The sequence below is a fragment of the Diabrotica virgifera genome, chromosome 5, assembly GCF_917563875.1.
Source record: "Diabrotica virgifera virgifera chromosome 5, PGI_DIABVI_V3a".
Classification (NCBI taxonomy): Eukaryota; Metazoa; Arthropoda; class Insecta; order Coleoptera; family Chrysomelidae; genus Diabrotica; species Diabrotica virgifera.
The window spans coordinates 217,621,248-217,644,974 of record NC_065447.1 but is presented as its reverse complement, the minus strand read 5'-3'; the positions used below and the strand labels follow the sequence as shown (position 1 = coordinate 217,644,974).

General features: G+C 32.1%; 2 protein-coding genes across 3 annotated transcripts in view; one reads left to right on the top strand and one right to left on the bottom strand.

Annotated features, from left to right (window-relative positions):
• The window catches only part of LOC126884647 (cytosolic Fe-S cluster assembly factor NUBP1 homolog), an 11,632-nt gene extending 2,642 nt beyond the window's left edge, over positions 1-8,990 (bottom strand). The window contains exons 1-4 of the mRNA XM_050650713.1: positions 8,818-8,990; positions 8,519-8,760; positions 2,958-3,059; positions 2,744-2,906 (exon numbers count right to left, since the gene is read on the bottom strand). Of these exons, the coding sequence (XP_050506670.1) occupies positions 2,744-2,906; positions 2,958-3,059; positions 8,519-8,760; positions 8,818-8,839 (529 nt within the window). The 5' untranslated portion in view covers positions 8,840-8,990. The remainder of the gene's footprint in view (positions 1-2,743; positions 2,907-2,957; positions 3,060-8,518; positions 8,761-8,817) is intronic.
• The window catches only part of LOC126884640 (tektin-3-like), a 26,352-nt gene continuing 10,715 nt past the window's right edge, over positions 8,091-23,727 (top strand). The window contains exons 1-5 of one of the 2 annotated variants that reach the window (XM_050650704.1): positions 8,091-8,234; positions 10,501-10,655; positions 14,872-15,123; positions 20,671-20,903; positions 21,811-22,069. In XM_050650704.1, coding sequence (XP_050506661.1) covers positions 8,187-8,234; positions 10,501-10,655; positions 14,872-15,123; positions 20,671-20,903; positions 21,811-22,069 — 947 coding nt within the window. In that variant the 5' untranslated portion in view covers positions 8,091-8,186. Of the gene's footprint in view, positions 8,235-10,250; positions 10,448-10,500; positions 10,656-14,871; positions 15,124-20,670; positions 20,904-21,810; positions 22,070-23,727 lie in introns of those variants that run through there. The other variant, XM_050650706.1, reaches the window with a different exon arrangement.

The window sequence follows — 23,727 nt, the reverse complement described above, 5'->3', positions numbered from 1 at the left end:
GCTGTGTTTAGACTACAGAAATCTGGTCATCAGTTGACCAATTATCAGTTCTTCTTTAACTTATATTACTACATGATACATAATCTAAGATCTTAACCCTATGGTGTCCTCCTATTTTTTTTAGCAAGTATGAAATTTTAAAACTAAAACTAACACACAATACAACACTATGCTCTGCTTTTACACTAACTCAAATGGTTTTCTTCGTTTGAGTCTTCTTTCTAGCCCAGTATTATCGAGGAGCTGGATGGCCTCGATGTTTACATGACTATGGAGCCGTTGTTCGTGACTACCTGCCATCTTCTTGATAACTTTGTCTACATCTTCCATCTCAAGATCCTTGTGGAGGTCGACATTTCGGATATACCAAGGAGCATCAACGATGTTCCGTAATACTTTATTCTGGAATCTCTCGATAATCTGAATATTACTTGAATTGGCACAGCCCCAGAGTTGGCAACCATACATCCATACTGGTCTAAGTATTTGTTTGTATAAAAGTATTTTGTTATATGTGGACAATGCAGAGTTTCTTCCCATCAGCCAATACATTTTTTTGTAACGGATATCTAATTCTTCCCTTTTCTTTTTAATGTGGACTTTCCAGCGAAGCCTTGCATCAAGTGTGATACCTAAATATTTTGCAGAAGATGCATATGGTATTTGGGCATCATTTATTCTAATTGGAATGTTTTCGATTTTTTTATTTGTAAAATTGACATGAATAGATTTAGATTCATTTAATTTGATTTTCCATTTTTTAGTCCAGTTGTGTATTTTATTGATTGCCAACTGTAATTTTTCTGCTGCTTCTTCGCTGGTATCACCTACTGCTAAGATAGCGGTGTCATCTGCAAATGTGGCTATAGTATCATTTTCCATTTCAGGTATATCGTATGTGTATAACAGGTAGAGAACAGGACCTAATACGCTTCCTTGAGGGACTCCTGCTCTGATTTCTTTTAGATCAGTGTACACGTCTTCTTGCTTAATTCTGAAATATCTGTCAGATATATATGATTGTAAAATTTCTGAATATTGTTTAGGCATAAGAATTTTGAGTTTGTAGACTAAACCTTCATGCCAAACTTTGTCGAAGGCCTTAGCTACGTCTAAAAAGATTGTAGAACAGACTTTCTTTTCTTCTAATGATTTCTCAATTATGTTAGTCATTCTGTGTACCTGATCAATCGTAGAATGTTTATTTCTGAAGCCAAATTGGTGGTTTGGAATCATTTTTTTCTCTTCTATTATTGGTTTTATTCTTTTTAGCAGAAGTTTCTCAAAAAGCTTCGACATCACTGGTAAAAGTGATAATGGTCTATATGAAGACACTTCATTTGGTGATTTTCCTGGTTTTGGTATCATTATAACCTCAGCTATTTTCCATAAATTTGGAACATATCTTAATCTAAATGCGGCATTGATGATGTTGGTCAATTTGACTACGGCTTTACGAGGCAGGTTTTTTAGTAATTCTCCAGTAATTAGATCATATCCTGGTGCCTTCTTAGGATTTATATTGTCTTTTATTTCATCAGCTACTTCCTTCGGGGATGTTGGTCTGATTCTCTCCTCTGTCTGATTAGGCTCTATCGATATTTGGTCATTATTTTGGTCATCATGCGGTTTAAATGTATTTTCTAAATATGTGGCAAATCTCTCTGCCTTTTGCTCATTACTTCTAGCCCAGCTACCATCTTCTAGTTTAATGGGTGGAGAATGGGTTACTGGTCTTTTTAGCCTTTTTGTAGCTTTCCATAGAGAGTACTCTGTGCTACTATTATCCGTCAACTCTCTCAGGTAATAACTGATTGACTCATTTTTTATATTTTGAATCTCTCTTTTAAGTTTTTGACTAGCATTGTTTAAATTTGTTTTATCTTGGGGTGCTCTGGTTTGTTGCCACTTCCTTCTAAGTTTTCTTTTCTCTTTAATTAACTTTTTAATTTCTTTCGGATAGTTGTTTCCTTTGACGTTTGATCTTATAGTAGGAGTACTTTCCCATGCTGATTTTTGTATATTTTGTACAAGCAACTCAACTTCCTCATCTAGTTGTTCAGGTTTTTTTAATGGTACTGCTAGTTCAATTCTATCTTCAAGGATTGATCTAAAACTTTCCCAGTCTGTTAGTTTATTTGTTAGTATTGGGTTACAATCCTTTCTGATAATCCTGTCACTCACAGTGAGTATTATGGGTGAATGATCTGAATTCATATCCCAACCTTCATTAATATCTACATAGTTGGATGAAATATTTTTAATAACAAAAAAATCAAAAAAGATAGAAGTGAAAGGCAATTTATGTTTTATTTCGATTTATTTCCGTGTTCTATTTCGTCGTTTCTATGCCTTGTAAATGGTATAAGGCAGAGATGCAGGATGTTAACAAAGAATGGTTCTAATAAGGAAGGTTTCTAGATTTAAATTAGTGTATATTATTTTTAATAATGTATCTGTGTATCTGCGACCTTCCTATTTTCTATTTCCTTTAATAGATGTCGCTGCAGCATCCTCAAAGGGGATGTCAATCTATCTTTGACATTTCCCTTAAATAGGCAATTTGGTTTTGTGTTAATTCAGAGGCGGGCAAGCATCTGTATTGATGACGGTGATACCAGAAACAGCGCTGTCTGCAGATTATGCCTAGCCTCTGAATCAAAATAAAACATAAATTACCTTTCACAAAAAAAAAATCTTTTCAGTGTTTCAACATAAAATGTTATTATTAAAGAAAAATTACCAGGTGGTGTATCTATAAGAAGATAGTCCAAATTTCCCCAATCAACTTCACTAAGGAACTGCTTGATCATTCCATTTTTCTTCGGTCCCCTCCAAATCACAGCATCATCAGGAGATCCCAATAAAAACCCTATTGACATTACTGACAAATTGTCTTCAACATACTAAAAAAATGTTTGTTAGCAAAGAAAAATCACTAGTCTTTTGGAACTTACTATAGGAGACCATCCAGATCCTGACTGATGCACACTCTCATCTTGGACTCCTAACACTCTTGGTTGGGAGGGACCACAAATATCAATGTCCAACACAGCCACCTAAAAAACCAATACAGAAATTTATAAATGTACTTCATTCCGGTCTATTATATTTTTTTCTGTATAAGGAAGGATATCTAAATTGCTTTTCTAGTGAGAAATGGACAAAATATACAATCATTAATTTTATAATATATGATGAATTTATAGGATATAAAAATTATTTATGTCAGAAAATAAAAAGAATTTTCCTCAGATTCTAAAGAACCCATTCCATTAATCGCTGCAATGTGTTCATGACATGAAAAAATACTGTCGCTTATATTGCGAGATAAATAGTGTCGTCGATGCACCGATGAATCGCACCAATGTGTTCATTATTTAAAAAATAATGACAATTTGCCATATAACCATATGTCCGCAAATGCTTCATTGAAATTTTTCTTATAAACTGAGAATTTATTTATTGTGGCTGAGATATACAAATGAAATCAATTTTAGGTGGTAATTATTGCGCATATTTTGACATAATTTTTTAATTTATTTTAATCTTGGCCTGCTTGCAGAGAAGTCACCACCCCCGTTGATTCCTAGCAACTTATTTCCATCCTGACCCTTAGAATTGTAAGGTCTTTTTCACATGATATATCCAACTTCTACCTATTCTGCCCTGTGAGTTTGAGAATGTCAATCTCTTCACGTACTCATTATCTGCTATCCTAGCAATGAGTCCAGCCCATCTTACTCTCTGCAACTTAATAAATTTTAAACTATTTGGATCTATATATAGCTGGTATAATTCAAAGTTATATATGTGATGCTATCAACTATTTTCATTTACGACCCCAAACATATTTCAAAGAAGTTTTCTTGCAGAGATACCAAGTGACTCTTTCTCTGATCATAGTGGCATATTTTCCAACAATCCAATATTGTTGATCTGTGCCTCCTATGAATGTATTATAGACTTATTTAAGGTTAAAAAATAAATGTTTTCCTTTGAGCTTGTGATTCCATATAGAGGTTCTATATCTATTATCAAAAGTAGATGCCTTTTGTTATCTTACACTTATTATTGTTGGGACACTAGAATCTAGTATATACACACTAGATATAATCAGATATAATCTATAGTCTGTTCTCTAAACTCAGACGCAACTTTCTAGATATTTTAGTCGGTAATTTTGCCAATTTTAGTAAAATTGGCAAAAAATAATTACTAAATAGTTAATAATCACTAAATAGTTAGTAATTTTGCCAATTTTTGCAAAATTGGCAAAAAACAAAAAAATTATCGACTAAAATATCTAGCCAGTTGCGTCTCAAGTTTAGCGAACCGACTATAGTAAATAGTTGGTAACCATTTTATAGTTTAGTTTTACGATTATTGTTTGTTTTTTAACTAAGAGGAGTGATTCAAATTTACCGCACCGTAATGTTTGTTTCTAATTGGTCCCACTGCAGGCAAGTTTACTCTACTGATATTAAATTGTGACACTAATGATATTTATGAAATTTTGGCACTTCTGTCATTTTATAGGTTAATTAAGTATATCGGCGATTTTTTGTAATTTCTGCATTATTCCTTTAATTTTTAGATTTTTAGTCTACTTTTACATAAAAACAGTTGTTTTTAGAACTCTTTAGCGATGTGTTAGTATAATATAATAAGTATGGATTATCATCGAAATGTGATATGATCAACGAAAAAAGAAGATGAATTTGGTGACTTTTCTAGTAACTTTCTTGGGTGTGAATTTGTCTTTTTAGTTTACTCCTCTTGGTTAAAAAATCAACATGGTATGTTGTTTTTCAAGTTGTCAAATAAATTATAAGAAAAGCCACAATTTATGTTTCCCTTTCTGCATAAAATATTATAATAAAACACAAAAATTACATTATATTTCCAATTTACAAAAAGTATTTCCCCATTTCCATCAAATGGAAAAGAAAATCCCATGATACACGAGCTTCTTTAGCAAGAGTTTTTGCATTTGGTGTAGAATACTTTTCTAATCTATTTTCCTGCAAGGTTATTGTGCTCAATTGGGACCGTGCAATTTCGGCAAAGCGACCCCTATTTATACGCTCTATACTAAAATTCGCACTTTTAATTATATTGGCCAATTATATTAGTCCTGGTTACTGGATAATTGTCAAGGCCATAGTCCAAAAAAATAAGATTCAGGTTATGTTACGCAAACGATAACAATTGTATGTAGTAAATAAAATTAGTTATTAAAATGCAGTACTGCAAGCAAAATACAATTAATTAAATTTACCTTTATATAATAATTGCATATCATATCAATATTGTGGAGCAATATATAATTTTTCTGCTTCATTGACAGAAGGTATGAAATATACGTCAATTTGACAATATGAATTATTTAAGATAGTTGCAATATTTCTCCGCGACTCGCGCAGGGTCGTTTCTCGTTTCCCCTTCCAAGTACTTGCACACCGCGAATATTCACATTTTTGTAAACAAAATGATAAATAATTTAATAATAGTATAAGATGTCTCTTATTTCGATTTTAAGGTGAATTATTTTATAAAATAATAAATCTTTGCTGGTAAATAAATTATTAAAAAATAACCATTGACTGGCAGGTGCAGAACTGGAATCTAACATATCAAGTATTACTCTTGATTCTAACATCAAATATTCTCAATCATTTTTAGTGACTGTTTTGCCAGTAAAAAGTCCAAATTATATTAACAGTATCCTCTACTTCCATAACAATCCTAAAATTTGTGACCAAAGCAAATAAGCTTTCCATAATATATAAATTGCTTCAATGAGTTATGTTCATATTATTTCAGAATCACTAAACTTCATTTACTTTATATATTATCCAAAATAATATTCAATTTACGATTTTTATTGAGAATAAGATGCCACAAGAAAATAGCTTCAGAAAAATAATATTGGTTAAAATGTTAGCTACTGCTGAATAATTTCTCCTAAATTTGTTAATATATAAAAAAATTGTATGCAAATCGGAATAAACAAATTATGTAAGAATAAAAAATGCAATGCCTTGTGCACAGATTCACATTCAATTGTATACTGAAAAGCTACAAATTTTGATAATGCTAAGTAAAAGTGGTAAAAGTAAAAGTTTACTCATCTATTTATAGATGAGTAAAATAAAACTTATAATGATGATTCAACAATTTATAGTTCTGCGATTTATTCATGAATATGGTTTATAATAAACATTACTCAACAAGAATAATAATCCAATAAAAGATAAAAAAAGAGCTGATATGAAACTTTTAGTATTAAATGTGTAAATCTAAATGAGGTCAGAAAATGTGTCTTATGTTTATATTTTTTGTATTTTTTATTTTATTTTTTTTTATTTAAGTATTTATTTTGTATTTTTATATTTTTTGTATTTGAAAGATATTGGAAATAAGCAAAAATTATAATTTTTACTAAAGCTTAAAAGGAAAATTTAATGAAATTTTAAGCCTTAAAAAATATGAGGGGTATAGTTTCAAAGTGTACAATCTCCATATTTCACAAAAATTGAGTTAGATGTCACATTACGTCGAGTTTCTAGCCATGAATCGAAACAATAGAAAATCTCTTTTGAAAATAGTCATTATCCAATGAATTTTGAAGGCAGAAAATTAGACTTTAATTCAAAACGTACAATCTCCAATGACATTAAATTTTCAAACCGTACAATCTCCTATCCAATATTTAAAATCAAAGTGTACAATCTCCAATGGGTTTTTCTTGTTTTTAGTGGTGAATTTTTCAAAACGTGCAAAATCCTGTACAGACTTGTCAATACAAATTTTTTACTAAAAACTTTGTTTTTACGTTATTAGGTTAGTTGTTACAACAATTGTTAGTTGCATGTGAGTTGTTGGGAAGCAGCACAGTTTGTTTACTAATAGTAGGGGAGGAAAGTATGTATACTCGAGAGTTATGGGGACCTATTGGGTTGTGAAGAGTAGGTCCTAAAACCAAAAAAAGTTAAGTAGTTTTATTTTAAGTGGGGACTTTCGATTTTTGCCAACAATCGATTTCTAGCAATCGTTTTTTTCGATCATAGCACCATCTATCCATAATTAGAAAAAATATCTCGAATAAAGGTTTCTTATTTTTACGTAAGGAATCCAAATCTGCAATAAAAAATGGGGGCTCGTATTTAAGATTTTAAAGTAACACCCCACCCCAACTCCGTGGTGGGTCGTGTTTGGTGTCATTCGATAGATTTTTCAAAAATATTAAATACGTGTATTTTGCAGTTTTTTGATCTGATGTTCATTTCGCTTTATATTGAGGGGTGTCTATTTAAAATTTTCCCCCATCCCTCTCCGTAGGGGGTCATGTTTAGTATCCTTCGATAGATTTTTAAAAAATACTGAAAACATATTTTTTAGTTTTTCGATCTGACGTTTATTAGAGTTGTATTATCTCAATAAAATAAATAAGTAATAAATAATGTTCATAAGTAATTTTCAATGTGTACAACCTCCATTTATTTTCATAAAGTACAACATCCAAATATTTTTCTAAAATTACTTAGTTATTTTTGAGAAGTTTAAGGAAAAATTTGTATATAAACTTTTAGTTGTCATATAAATGTAATAGAAAAGAAAAATTAGTATAATTGTTCCTATGAAATAGGTTATTTGTTTTTCTCGATTACTGAAAATTTAGGAAACATGAAGATTGTACACACTTTGAAACTATACCCCTTATATATAAAATTTTCAGTCAGATCTGTAAATAGGACACTGGTCTATACTGGGTTAATAGCATTAAGAGGATATAAGAAGTTAGTGTCAACAAGATCTTTTACAAAAAGTTCAAAAATTTAATTTTGATTTATAACAATCATTTTGCTTGATCTATATATTTTTCTATTGATTTTGTATCATAATGATCTTAAAATGATACCAATCAAATTATTATGAGAAATACTATCCACTCTGCAAAGAAAAGTTCTATATTGATTCAAAATAAATAGGTCAATTCTTATATCTACAACTAAAATAGGTCAACTTGACTGGTACATCCTGTTACAAATCAATTATATCCAAAAATATGAATACACTCAACTTTGAACTCAAAAATAAGTTAAGGACATCTTTGTTGTCCCTATTAGAGAAGAGTAAAAATAAAAGCTTACAAGAAATACTAAAAAGTTAACATCTTCCAAATGATGATCTTCGGTCAAGAAAGAGAAAGAAGGAGTCGTTATAATAGGGTAAGTTGTAAAAAATATATGTGTTACATAAAATTAATTCAAATCTGAGATATAAAATTCAACTATTCCAGGGATCTACTTCGAACATTGGTTAACATATTATTTGAGATCATTATGTGGTTGGTATAGCATAATATAGCTTTCTTTTTTTATATACTCGTATCTTGTTCCTAAAGTTGTCATTTATCTCATAATTATATCTGTAACATAATATAAAGTAAATCGAATAAAAACATTATTTAATTAAGTGAAATATAATACAAGCTATGCACTAATCAACTTACATTCTTCTCGCTATGACTACTTGCTATTGTCCTACTTAATATAGCTGTAACTGTGCTTTTCCCAACTCCACCCTTACCAGAAAGAATTAAAATTTTGTTATCTACATCTGCCAATCTTTCCTTCACTAAGTCAATACCTGGATCTGGCTTCTTTGGATCAGAGCTGGCACAAATATTTTGATTCGGACAACCAGCGCAAGCTGAAGCCCTTCCAGCATTTTCGCTTTCAACTCCAGGACAATCTGAAATAAAATATTTTTTTAAAAATTGTTAGAAGCATTAGTGTGATTAAGAATTACGTTCTGGAACTGCTGATGCCATGTTTTATATTATATATTATAATCAAAAACACGAATGTAATAGTATAATAATCTATATTTTTATTCCTAAAGTACAAAATATTTTAATTTCGAAATTCTTGTTTTCTTATCGTCATTTTCCGCTTCTTTCTTTTTAACCTTGAAAAAATCACATCACATGTCAAAACCAAAACTATCAAGAGCACAAACTAAAATATTTTTATTTCGTGTATGGCCGTCTTTATTTGAACATACGTATTAGAAGTGGCAACACTGTTATGCTATCAAATAGAGGGCCTCTTTATAAATATAAAGTGGGGATATCGCGGTAAGAATACAAATTTTAAAGAGTTACATTTAATTAAATTAACACAAAATATTATTTATTTTACTTAGATAATAGACACAGTCTTTGATAAAAAAATACATTTATTATAAACGATAAACGTGATGTAATAAATATATTTAAAAAAAGGTAGGTGATCAAAATTAAACTCATATTAAAGAGATGTCTTTGGCACTTTGAAGTTTATAGATATAAAATATGTAGACATGTTTTTCTTTTGTCTGCTTTTCTCACTTTTATCAGATTGTATTTTGTCTTTAACTGATTTAGTATTATTATTCATAAACATTTTAGCCAAAATATGTAAAAAATACATACCTATTTTAATTTTCATTGTTTCTTTAATTTTAAATACTACACCTGAATTTTGGCTCACCACACTCAAATTTCATGAGAGAACAATATAATGTGATTTTATTTTTGATGCCACTTCCATTTCACTTAACATTTTCACTCAAACTAGTAACTATACATAAGTCCACTATCACATAACTTGAAGCCGTTGACGACTGAAGAGCCGTTGAAGACTGTTCCTTTTAGCACCATTTTCTTGCTTTGTCAAATATTTTGGAAGTCCTGGAAATTTTTTGGAATAGCACTTTCTCTAAGCAAAGGTCTTTTTCTTGTAAAAGTATTAAAAAACCAACAGAATGAATATTATGTAAACAAGCTCACACCCAGTCGGAAAAATGAAAGAATACCCATGAACGAACATATAAAACACGCTGAATTTCCTGTCACTGTGTCATAATAATAATAATTATTACATGTACATACTTGCGCTGGCAAATTTTCTTTGTGACACGGTGACAGGAAAATACAGCGTGTTTTATATGTTCGTTCATGGGTATTCTTTCATTTTTCCTACTGTAGATATTCTTATAGGACCTCTAGCCTTATTGCCACATTTTAATATTTTGATCGAGTGTGTTACGAGGGCTATACACAAAATAAATCTAATGCAATAAATGTCACTTTTTGTGAATTTTGATATAACTTACACATTTCATATTTTAAATATTTATAAAATAAAAAATAAATATAAAAAACAACGTTTGAATATAGCTGTCAGCTCTAACATACCTACAAATTTAGTTTAGGATTTTTACTCACTTAATAAATATATTTACGAAAATAATTTAAATTATGTAAGATATATAAACACTCATGAATGGTTGACCGGGAAATATTTGAAAGTGTCATTTTTAGAAGTTAATTTGCAGCAATAGTTTATTTTCAGTTTTTAATACCAAAATGCCAGATCACGACACTGTTTTATATACGGTAATCACTGAAATCCAAAAGCTTTCAAAACGTAATATTTGTAATGTTTTTAGCAAGTTCAACCATGGAGCACAGTAGGCGCTACGCCTTGTATGGAACAAGTCGCTGGACCTCCTATGCCCACAAGAATTGGAAATTATTATCAAACGCCTCTACCTCACCCATGGAGACCTACAATAGGTTACGAATTAGTTGAAGCTATGCCACTGTAAGATTTATTTCTTTTTACTTTTATATTATATACTTACAATATATAGATAATATGTATGCCAGTTTCTATACATACCTTATACATAAACTTAATCGCAATAAAAGTTTTGCACCACCAAAAATTATCTTCATTTTGGTGTATTGTTCACTTGGTCCAACAGTATTTCCACTGTTGGGCAAAGGTTTGCTCAAACTTCTCTTTTTAGCTTATACAGGGTGGAATAAGGGAAATGATTTTCTTATGTTAAGTTTGAGACATGCTGTAGGGAGGACCAGGTATAAGTGTGGGGACCTATACATTGAAATCATGTTGTAGTCTCATGCTTTGTGAACATTTGCTTTTTTATTTTCTCAAATATCTTTAAAAACAAAGAAAATAGACGGTTTTATTCTTTAACGTATGTTTTAACTGAAGCAATACTAAATTAACAATAAAAATAACAACGTTAACAAAACTTAAAGCAGACAGAAACATAACGTAACCTATAATATCGCGTGTTTACCCCCTACTTCTAATAACAGTTCTAATCGACGCTTAAGTGGGCGCTCACAACGAGGCGCCGACCCTCGCTCCCTAGTAGCTCGTACCATAGTATCGATCGCCAGGTAAAATAAATCCATATATTTTAAATGCGTGCGTTCACGAAAATGAAGAATCGATACTATATGCTCTAGGCTAGGATACGATGCGATGGTCTCCGTTATGAACGCACCCTAAGAGTCATTCATCGACTAAGTGAGCAGGGGCGTAACAGAGGCCCCATCCTGTCAGGGGCCCCATCTTGTCGTCTAATACATATATGTAAAAATGTGTTATTGTTATATTATTTTGCGCATACATACGCAACGTATTTAAGCAACGCAGTATTGAAAATGAAGTTGCCCATCAGATTGATACAATGTATCGTATGTATGTATTGTATGTATTAATAAAATTGTAGATATATATTTGCTGATAGTAGTGCACGAAGAAAGTTGTTCATCTCATAGAATAATACTATGTACTAATGTAGTCGTTTATTAATTTTCTTTCTATTGTATTCTATACCAATAAAGATTAAAAATGTAAGTTCTCATAAACAGTACATGAATACACCAATAGCCCAGTAAATGACCGTTTTGGAGTGTAATTATCAGTAGTAATTACACGAGAGCTCTAAAATTATCGATTTGTTTCCCGAGTGACACTTTGACAGTTTTAATTTCACCACCCGAAGGGAAGTGAAAGTAAGTAAGTGAAATTAAGTCAAAGTGTCACGAGGCAACAAGTCGATATAGAGATCGAGTGTAACTCGCTGAGATTATTTTCATGAATAAAACTGTCTTTTTAAATCATTTTAACTAATATTTTATTGATATCTTCACCTGAATATTTGCTAAACCTGTTTCTTGGTGGTCTTTGTGACAAGTTGAACAACATTAATTATCATTAATGTGACTGAATGTTCATTTTTGAGCACTTTCAAATAAAACCCATTCAAAGATAAGCACTTTGAACCAGTGAAACATATGTCATATAAAAAAAAGTTAAGTAATTTGTAAAACGGTAATGATTAGGTTCATTTGGGGTGCTAAATAGGGGGAGATTTTCACAATTTTTTTTCAAAAAAGGCTTTAACTGTATGTTAAGCGTAACTCACTTAGTTTTGATGATAGAGATTTTTATAAAAAGTAAAAATACTTAAGTTTTTTTTCTACTTTTTTAAAAAGTTTCAATGAGTTTTCCCCGAAAAGTGCTTCATTTTTTGGTTATTTCACGTTGAAATATTCGATTTGGAATGTTCATTTACTTGGTCGATAGACTTCATTTTTGTATAAGCTACATTTTTGCTACTTACATATGAATACTTACTTTTTAAGTTATTTGCGAACAACCGCCTGAAAACGTGTTTTTTTGTTGAATAATGTTGAACATTTTCTCTCGTAAATACAGTAGAACCCCGTAAATCCGAACCCCGCGAATCCGAACTTTCGGCAAATCCGAACCAACGGAAAGTGAAAAAAATTTAAAAATTCAAGACAAAAACTTAAAAACATGTTTATTATACAGAGTAAAGCCAGAAAATTGGACAATGTAGGATTACTAGGACTTTGACATTTAAAATTTCTTAAAAATAAATATTATACTTTAATATATAGATTTATAAAGTGTTTATAAAGATTAAACACAAACTTACTTTGGTTCTCTCGTAGTCAACTTGAGTCCAAAAATATTGTCCACACTCTTGCGAGAACATTTGGCTACTCAAAATCACAATGAAAGCTTTGAACTACTAGTTAAGGCTAACTTTCGGATAATCCGAACTTTTCGGAATCCGAACAGGCTGTCCCCCCAATTAGTTCGGATTTGCGGGGTTCTACTGTAACTCGAAAATATTGACTGGACCACTTCGGTGGTGGCATTGAAAATTACACAGTATCGCCGTATTTCACGTTCATAACACATAAGTTTTTGTTACACATGGCGCATTTAGTCATTTTTTAAAGGGGCCCTATTTCCAATTCTGCGGATTTTGTTACGCCACTGTAAGTGAGCGCTATGCACAGTGCAACATAAGAGAAACGATATTGTTTAATGGAGGCTCTGTGATTTTTTGGGAAGGAATTTCCTTGACAACAAGAACGGATTTGGTGTCTCTACGTGCGTAGGCTCTTTAAGTGGCTTCGATACTTTCCAGAAAGTTTGTTTCTTTAACAGGTTGTTCCTTTCGCGCCTTATATAGGAAATAATTTCCTCTTAATGCATGATAACCCAGGGCTTCACGCATCGCGTGTCGTTACTGAATATTTATGCGAGGTAGGTAAATATACAGAAATTGAATCAGCCCTCTTACAGTCCCGACATGAATCCTATTGAACACTTATGGGACATTGTCGGTAGATAATTAAGACTTCGTCACCCCCTTCCTGCTTCCCCGCGGGATACTATGGTTATTGATAGGTATCTAAAACACCATAGACCAAAATCAAACAGGCCACTTAATATCTAGCATACCTAGGCGATGGGAATCTGTTATTAGAAGTGGAGGAGGAAACATGCGATATTAATTTGTACTTTGTCCTCCCTACTCTCATAACATAAGAAAAACATTTCTTTTCTTCCTCCCGGTACAAACCTAAAAGAGAAGTTTGAGTAAATCGTTGCCCAACAGTGTAAATACCAAAGAAAAAATTTAAACGAAAAAAAAAAGACAGTTATTACAGTTAAGACTTAAATAGTTTATTTGTATTTTATTTAAATATTAAACTAATTTTAATACTTACTACTTTCCAAAAAATTTTATTAAAAGAATGCCAAAAATTAAAAAAAAAGTAAGGCAAGGCAACAACATGAGATATTCCTAAGCGGTCACCCATTTAAAACATAACCGCATTAAACACTGCTTGACTACGGTTATCGGGCGACAACCGTGTAAGTCAGTGCGCCATGGCCGTAAAATTGATACTAAATCAATTATTTTGACAGATTGCACAAATAATTTTAAGGTTGCTTTCTATTAATCTTCTTTTCATCATATTTTAATATTTATTATCCTATTCCCGACGAAGGCAAATCCAAAGACACAAAAATTATAATAAATATATTTACTAAAAACAGTAATACTTTTTTCACACTTTATTTGCACTTATACGTACGTACCTAACTGGAAAGATTTAGCAACTAACTTCATACTGTCTATGTGCGCGTAGTTCATACTGTCGTTTTAAAAAAAAATGCTCTCTCAACTCCCAATCGCGCCCAAAGAAGTAAAACTTCAAAACTTAGCGGAATCCGTTACTTCGTTCACGAGAAAATCAACTATCAAAATGAGTATAATTTTTGGTGGTGCAAAACTTTTTCGGTTAAGTGTACATACATTCTAATATATTTTTTAATATCATCCATCTATATAATTTTTTAATCCCACTTTGGATTGAATGGGTATGAAGATCTCGCAGGTATGAAACATTTGTACTACAAATAAGCACATTTTACAATAAGTACAGTCGGAAAAATGAAAGAATACCCATGAACGATCACATCAATCACTTATTTTGTATTTGCTGTCTTTTTCTATAAATAACAAACGTTTTTTATAGAAAAAGACAGCAAATACAAAATAAGTGATTGATGTGATCGTTCATGAGTATTCTTTCATTTTCCCGACTGTATATCAATCATTTGTAAAACCTTTAACCTAGACAAGATTAAACTCAATCGCAAACTATTCCAGGCCGAGCCAACATGCAACAAATGCCATGGTGGATCCGTGTTATACTCCTTATGGGATGGCCACAGAACCTTTGAAATTCCCTAACCTGGTCACCGGTTTTGAGCGTAATCCCGCACATGCAGCAAGGGCAGCACTCTACACAAGATATACTCCCCTGGAGTGGACTCAAAATGCTTTAAAACTATTCAACGAATCGGACACCAATAGAAATTACTCTGAAAGATTAAGAGGAGATTTTATTAGAGTTATGAGGTGAATATATTTTTACAATGGTATTTATATATCTTTAAATTTAATAGTAAAGACAGTTTAACGAATTATGCTATATTTAATATAGTACAATACATATGTTCCGATGGTAGGTTACGGAATCAATTAAAAATAAAAAAAATTGAAAAATCTAACACATTCGTCAAAGAAAAACGTGGGCGCGTCTTCATCGAATGTGTTAGATTTTTAAATTTTTTTTTTTATTTTTGCTTTTTAGTTGATTTTTTTATAATATTTTTAATTTTAGTCACTCGTAACTAAAGAAAAGCGTTTCTTAAAAACATTTTTTTCATATTTTTTTATTTTTTACTTTTTAGTCACACTTTTCAAACATTAAAATATATCGTCATGTTTATTAAAATATGTTTAAAACATATGATGTACAAACATGAAAAGTAGTCGGAATCGGCAAAAAATTTGAAACTTTATTGTTTATTTATGAAGCATAACATAAACAATTAACGTAAAAAGTGAAATTATGTATAGTTCATATAATTAGCTACAATCTGTAAAAGTTTCAAGTTTCTTCATGGTAAAAAACAAGAGGATTTAAGCATTTTCCGTTAAAATCTTTTTTTATTTAAACAATTAATAATTCTTAGTCATTTGCATTGAAGAAAAGGCAGTCAAATTAACGTCCAAAGATTTGACCCAAACGATTGAATTAAAGAAAAGCGTTTAATTAATACGCCAAAACGAATTCTAATGTTAATTTTAGCACAAAACGTCTCTACGGTGGTTTTTCTAAGTAAGACTACGATAAAAACACGAATTTTTTGAATTCGAGTTTTGGTTGAACTTTTGTTTCGGATCGTATTGAAATTTGACACGAATAAGCGCCGACTTTTATATAAACAAATATAAGCGTTCAAAATTTGAAACTTTATTGTTCATTTTTGAAGCCTAACGTAAACAATTAATGTAAAAAGTGAAATTATGTATAGTTCATATCGTTAGCTACAATCCGTAAAAGTTTCATCAAGTTTCTAGATTGTAAAAAACAAGAGAATTTAAGCATTTTCCATTAAAATCGATTTTTTTTTATTTACACAATTAAAAACATAAAAAAATATTTTTATTGACTATTCATGTATTTGTTCCCGCGAACGCATATGACTGCAAATTTTCATTCATTTGCATTGAAGAAAGGGCAGTCAAATTAACGTCTAAAGATTTGACGCAAACTATTGAACTAAATAAAAGCATTTAATAAAAGCGATTAATAAGTGTAAACAATGAACAATAATATATTTATTTGTGTCGATAAAAAGACGTGTTTTGCTTATATCTCGAAAGGGTGTGTTGTTAATGCACCGCGTCTATCCCGACGCCCGCTGGGGTGTGACTGCCTACGGGAGGTTGTAAATCGACCCGTGGTTGTGTATCGACTGACGCTGTGGCTGAAAAAACCACAAACGCTAATATGTTTGTGTTTCTACCATCTGGCCAGAAAGGCGATAAATTACTACATCTGGCGTTTTAAAAGCTCGGACCCTTTCTGTAGTTTAAGAAACGTCTTCGAATGCATTTCCAAAGTGCGTTGACATAAGGTCTGATAAGGAAATTCATTTATGGGGAATTCAGTTTCTTAAACTGAACACACCAAAAACATATTATGGTTAGGGATACATTTCGTTTCGTAAAACTTCTTAGCATCTGGTTTGTATATTAGATGTGAATTTATATGACCGTTTTGAGAAAAGTTATTAAAAAATAAAATTAGCAAAAATAGTAATTAAAGCGTGTCGCCACACATACAACAGTACATACCTACAAGTTGGCGTACTGAGGGTATTTTCTGACATTCTCCGCTTTAGGCCAATTGTCTATCTGTCTGATACTAATATGTAGCGATAGATGAAAATCACATGCTGTAATGAACTTTAATACTTTTCCTAGACATATGCAACTATGTCACTTATAATGCTTGATGGACATAGAGGCCATCACCTGGAAAATAGGCTCAACACACCACCAGTTTCTTCTTGCCTACTTCCGTGGTTATAGTTAGAATTCCTGTAACATCATCGGTGCCGAGCACCGGAATTAGTCTACAATCTACTCTGAATTATACCCGAACTTGGCCTTATAGGTTTAGGTGTGTACAGTGGCGGATCTATGGGAAGGGGAAAAGCGGAAATTTCCCCCCTAGCAAGGTCCAAAATTAAAGAAAAAAATTGTTGAAGCATAAAAATATATTAGCTGACATGAAACTTAAACCACAGACAGACAAATTCAACCCAATAAACACGCTAGTTAGAGAACTTAATGTATACAGGGTGTTTCATTGGGAAACAGAAATACTTTAGCGGTGAATAGAGGTCACCGAGCCGTTTCTAGATACACTACATTTTTTGCCCTACTGACTTTTTTAACTAGGGTGTTTTATCGATTTTGCCCATTTCTTTCCTAAGCCATAATTTTAGAACCATCCTGTATATTTGACATGCACCTTTTAACGCAGTTTTTATGCTCTTTTAAAATACGCAAACAAATTTTCAAAATTTCAATATACGGGGTGTTGTTTCAAGGTCACAATTACTTTATATATTTTTTGTTAATCCGGACCTGGATTTTTCTTGTGATTAGTAATTGGGTCGTTCCAATGTGGTAAATAAGTATTGATTATTTTTAAAATGAGTATTTATTCATTAACTTTAATAATGGTGTTTGGATCTTTGATTCTATTCGAAAAAATTTTTCCCAGCCAGAAATAGTGGATGTGTGAGTTATTCGTAAGGGGATTTTTCCACATTCTCTATTTCATTTGTTTGATTTCGTACGAGTGGTCGTTAAACCAGTACCTGTGGATCTTTTGATCACTGAGTGTGTTTCAAAGATCTACATCTTTTGTTTTTTCATAAACATTATCTTACTTACTCTAAAGTAATTAGGGGAATTAAAACTTGAGACTGTCATTTTCAGGTTGGGCGTAGATTTACGCTCCTGTTATGTCTATGTCTCGGATGTTGTTTTTTGATGGAATGTGTCTAAAAATATTCAACCTCTCATCTTTACCGATGAGCCCACGGAGGTTGAAGAGGGCGAAACACATTTCTAAGAACTGGTGTTTGGATCTTTGATTCTATTCGAAAAAAATTTTCCCAGCCAGAAATAGTGGATGTGTGAGTTATTCGTAAGGGGATTTTTCCACATTCTCTATTTCATTTGTTTAACTTTAATAATTTATAACTAAAAGTTAATAATATCTGCATTTTAATGTCAGAGTTCTTAAAAGATTCAATATAATTTCAAAATTAAAGTCATAAAATTGTCTGGCCGAAAAATTGAAGCGAACCATTAAACTTACTTTTTTGTGCTCTTTTCAAATATGCAAACAGATTTTCAAAATTTGAATATACAGGGTGTTGTTTTAAGGTCACAATTACTTTATAATTTATTGTTAATCCGGACCTGGATTTTACTTATGGTTAGTATGTCGGTCGTTTGAGTTTTGAATGAGACATACGTGTACCAAATATAAAAAAAATATACAGGGCGGTTCTAAAGTTATGGCTTAGGAAAGAAATGGGCAAAATCGATAAAACACCCTGTAACTCGGTTATAAAAGTCGGTAGGGCAAAAACGTAGTATATCTAGAACCGGCTCGGTGACCGCTATTTACTATTAAAGTATTTCCGTTTCTCAATGAAACACCCTGTATAAGTTATTATTTATGCCTTTTATGTGGTTTGGGTTTATCTTTTTTATGTCTTTTGGTTGGTGTTTCATTGGAAGTTCCCCCTCCCTAAGGCAAAGTTCTCCTCACAAGACAAATGTCTAGATCCTCCACTGGGTGTGTATAAAACCTTACCTTGTTTAGTTGATAAGCCAGCAATCTTCTCACCTATCTTACAGGGCTCCTACAGGAACACCACATGAATGCTTTCTTGTTCCACTCTTCTAACCAGCGTTACTGATGCGGCTTTGGCGTGTTGAAGGTTGGCCTGCAGGAGTTTTACTTCTCTCTTCACTGGGAAGAGTTGTCCAGTTCTGGTTTCGCGTGAACGTTCCTTCTTCTTTTGTGAGTCCAACACACTCTAGAACAGTAGTCCTTACGAGTGGTTTTGGTTTTAATAAGTTTCCTCTTTTTTAATACAGCCATGCCTCGCTTTACGGCCTAGATACGTTCCACGAAACATGGCCGCAAAGCGAAATGCCGTATAACGAATCAATTATTCTAATACAAATTCATAAAAATTTAATGGGATCGGTTCCAAATTTATTAAATATGTTACATGGTTTGTCGTTAAAAATGCATTTTATCTGTTTATTTTATTTAAATCAAAAATACATACAAAAAAAGCACATACATACACTGGTATATAAAATAATAATAGATTCCAAAAACCAAAAATAATCTACAAACTCAAAGCTTTCTTGTTGTATCTCCATATAACGGGTAAATGATTTTTATTTAGTCCTGTAATAGGCCTTGGATTTTTGGACAAATTAGAAGTGGTTTTAGCTTAAAATCACCAGTGGCATTTGCACCAAGTAGCAAAGTTAATCGTTCTTTAGACCATTTATAACCAAGCGCAGATTTTTCAGGCAGATCAGGCATTTGCTTCCAACAAAGTCCTGTTTTGTCTACGTTAAATTGTTCAGGTTTATAACCACCTTTTTCTATAATTCCCTTTGAAATGTTAAGATATTCCTTAGATGCGGCCTCATCTCATTTTATTTTCAAATTATGCATAAACAAGTGGAAATAGAAAAGAGTGTACATCGAGATTGCGTTTGCTCGAGAATGACAACATGGGGCCGTTATAGCGAAACATTTTAGGCCGTAAATCGAAACCGTGCCGTAATTGAACAGGGCCGTTATAGCGAAATACCGTATACAGAGCGGCCGTATAGCGAGGTATGGGAGTTGAGTGAGTTGCTACTGGTTTTTCCTCCAGTGTTTTTGTCTTCCCTTCCTTGGATTGAAAAGTTAACTTTCCCACGCTTAACAAAGATGACGTTTCGTGTTTCTAGAGCTTAACCATAAAGCCACTTTATCTTAAGGTTTGATACCCCAGACTGCCCATAGATGTATCTTGAGCCCATGATTACTTATCCTTAGTATATTAAAGATTATTAAAGATCCTTTGGACTCAAGACATTTCCCATCTTCATCCTGTACGAAGACAGTGCATGGGTGCGGCTTGCCTATATCTTTCCCCTCCAACGTCCTGAGAGATGCACTTTCCCAAGGCCTTAGGTTGGAATCACCTCCTTTAGCCACCTCGCACTTTTGTCATCCGCACCTCATCTTACTGATCACGTGGTTGTATCATAAAATCTAGATGAAAAAATCCAAGTAAAAAAGCTGTACAAATATATTTGAGGAAATCTTAAAATACCTATGCCGCTCGTGGATAGATTATAAAGTATATTCAGAATTTGTAGCATAATGTCATATGGTCCTAGTTTATAATTTTCAAATCATTATGCAGTTATAGATTTAACCCATCCGATAGATGTCAAATGATTAAGCCTCTATATATCATATAATTTCCAATATGTTTTCCTGTCTATTTTTAGAGAAACCGACGAAAAAACTGCACAAGGCCAACGGGAATCCGGCAGGAGATTGGGTGAGAGAATAACTGATACTACATTCTGGAGGAATGAAGTGCGAACAGAACTGGAACGTCTGATTGCGGAAGCTGATTTGATGCAAGGAGTAAAGAGGGCAGTGCAAAAAGCCTTAGATGATATCGAAGGTCCTTTGCATATTGCACAAGAATGTTTATATCATAGAGAAAAAAGAGATGGTAAATAAGTAATCAGTTAGTTTTCAATATTGTATTTCCAATTTTATTTGTGATGATTTTATATGCTAATGCCTGTGTTCTGTGTATATCAAGTTTGATAAATGTGTTTCTATACTAAATTCACAATCAAGATGCACTAGAAATAAACAAACCAAGACACATTAAAATGTTACCAGGCGCACTCCCGAATCATGATTTACAAAGTATATAAATTCTAAATCATGATTCGGAGTGCTCCTCGTAACATTCAATATGTCTTATGGTTTGTTTATTTGTAGTGCATCTTTATTGTGATTTTAGTATAGTACCATTTTATTTTTATGTTCCCAATATATTTTAAAATTTGTGTAGTTTACAAACACAGTGCTATATTTATTAATATATTTCTCCCTGGGGCAGATATTACTTCTTACAGCATTTTATTGCATACCTCATTTTTTTACATTACACCCCTGGTTATTGATACTGTCTCTCGTTATACCAAAAGTTAACCAAAAAGGTTGCTGAGACCGCATGGTGGTGGAAATTTCTTTCAAGCTCACGAAAACTGAAACGGGGCGCGCTTGAAAAGCTGCAATAATATCTCGGGTTCTACATAACGTAAAGCCTTTTGCTTATTTGGGATAGTTTGTCAAAATAATAAGTTCTATCGTATTTTGGTGATGGTTTTATAAGGGTGAAAATATGTTGGAACATATTATATGGACAAGCTAATCCAAATAAAAGATGAAGGATTTTTTTAACTTAGAACCCGAGATATTGAGGTTTTTCAAGCGAAATCCGTTTTGAAGTTCAGTTTTCAGCCATATATATTAAACTTGATAAATGAAAAATTAAAACTTTATTGACAAACTGCCCAATTTTACGTATGTTTCACGTTTTGACTCATATATTACGAATTTTATAGGAATCGATATGGTTCACGACATAGCTGAACATGCTTTACTGAAAGAAATTGAAACCTATAGAAACAAACAAGAACAACTAAGAATCTTGTTGTCTAAAGCATCGGATCAGATGAGAAATAATAGAGCAGCTCAAGCTGAGCTAGAAAAGGATGTACAGAGCAAAGATTCTGCGCTTGGAATCGATAATATGTGCCATCAGCTAAATAATTTTTCCAAGGGAATCAACTATTACGGAGGAATAGAAAAATATGATCCCACGTAAGTCTAATTCAATTTTGTGCATTTATATAGGCAACCTCACACCCCCAAAATAACGCTATCTCTCGAGATACTGACTAAGGGTGGTGAATGGCTAATTTTGGTCTTACTTTATGTTTTTGATGGTGCGTTTTTGACAATGTTCCCTCACTTAAAATTCAAAGTAAACTTCATTTTCGTTTTCAGCACCATTAAAAACACAAAGTAAGACCAAAATTAGCCATTCACCAAACCGTGGTCAGTACCATGTCATTTTGAGGGTGCGTGCCGCTCACCTAATATTAGTACCTATTTAAAGTTTAATAATTTCCAAATAAGTCATTAGTCCGTTCTTTAACGGTAAAATATTGCAAAATCTCTAAATTTTAAAGAACCGCTTGGATTGACATGAAATTTGGCATACACATAGCTAACAAGTCAAAGAAAAAAAGTGATATTGTGCCGATATGTGCTTTTGCCATGGGGGTGGTTTTCACCCCCTCTTGGGGGTGAAAAAATATTCGTCCAAAGAAAGTCGGGAAATGGATAAACTGGCTAATTTTAAGTAACTTTTGTTCTATAGAGTTTTTCACTAAGTCAATACTTTTCGAGTTATTTGGCAGTGAATATGTTCATTTTTTCAACAAAATAACCACGCTTTTAGACGGTTTTTCGCAAATAACTCAAATAGTAAGTATTTTGTCGAAAAAACATTCCTAGCAAAAATATAGCCTGTAAAAATTAAAAAAAAAATGGTGTATATATCACGTCTCTACACCTAGCAGAAGCAGAGTTATAGCTAATGAAAAATAGGTTCATATTCGTCAAATTCCAAATGGAATACTTTGACGTGAAATAACCAAAAATGAAGCACATTTCGGGGAAAACTCATTACAACTTATTTAAAGTGTTTAAAAAAGCTTCATTTTTGTTTTATAAAAAAAATGTCTAGCATCAAAATTAAACAAGTTACGCTCAAAATAAAATTAGTCCCTTTTGGTTTTGGTAAAAAAATCGAGAAAATCACCCCCTAAATAGTATCTTAAATGAACTTAATCGTTACGACTTTACAAGTTTCTTGACTCGTGTACATATTGTTTATATCATCTGTAAGTTTCATCGGTTCAAAGTCCTTATTATTGAAAGGGCTGTAGTTAAAACGGCTTGAACGAGTCACTGATCACAAATGTATGCAAATTTAGAAACACCAAATCTTAATCAATTTTTGTCTAACAGAAAAACAAAAAAATACATGATATTCAGAAAAGCAAGTCTTGACTTTTTTTGTTTTTCGAGATTTTTGGTATCTCTAACAATTTTTAAGTTATTTTGAAAAAAAGCATATTTTTCAAAATTTAAATTTTTAAAAATTTTATTTTGAAACCAAATTTTTTCAAAAATAAGCAGTTTGAATCGATGAAACTTACAGATCATATAAACACAACAAAAGTAAAATAATTTGTGGAGCGGTAACGATTAATTTCATTTAAGTTGCTAATTAGGGGGTGGTCTTCCCGATTTTTTTTTGCAAAAACAACAGGGACTAACTTTATTTTGAGCGTAACTTGCTTAAATTTAATGCTAGAAACTTTTTGTAAAAACAGAAATAAAGCTTTTTTTAAACACTTTAAAAAAGTTATAATGAGTTTTCCCCAAAAAGTCTTAATTTTTTGGATATT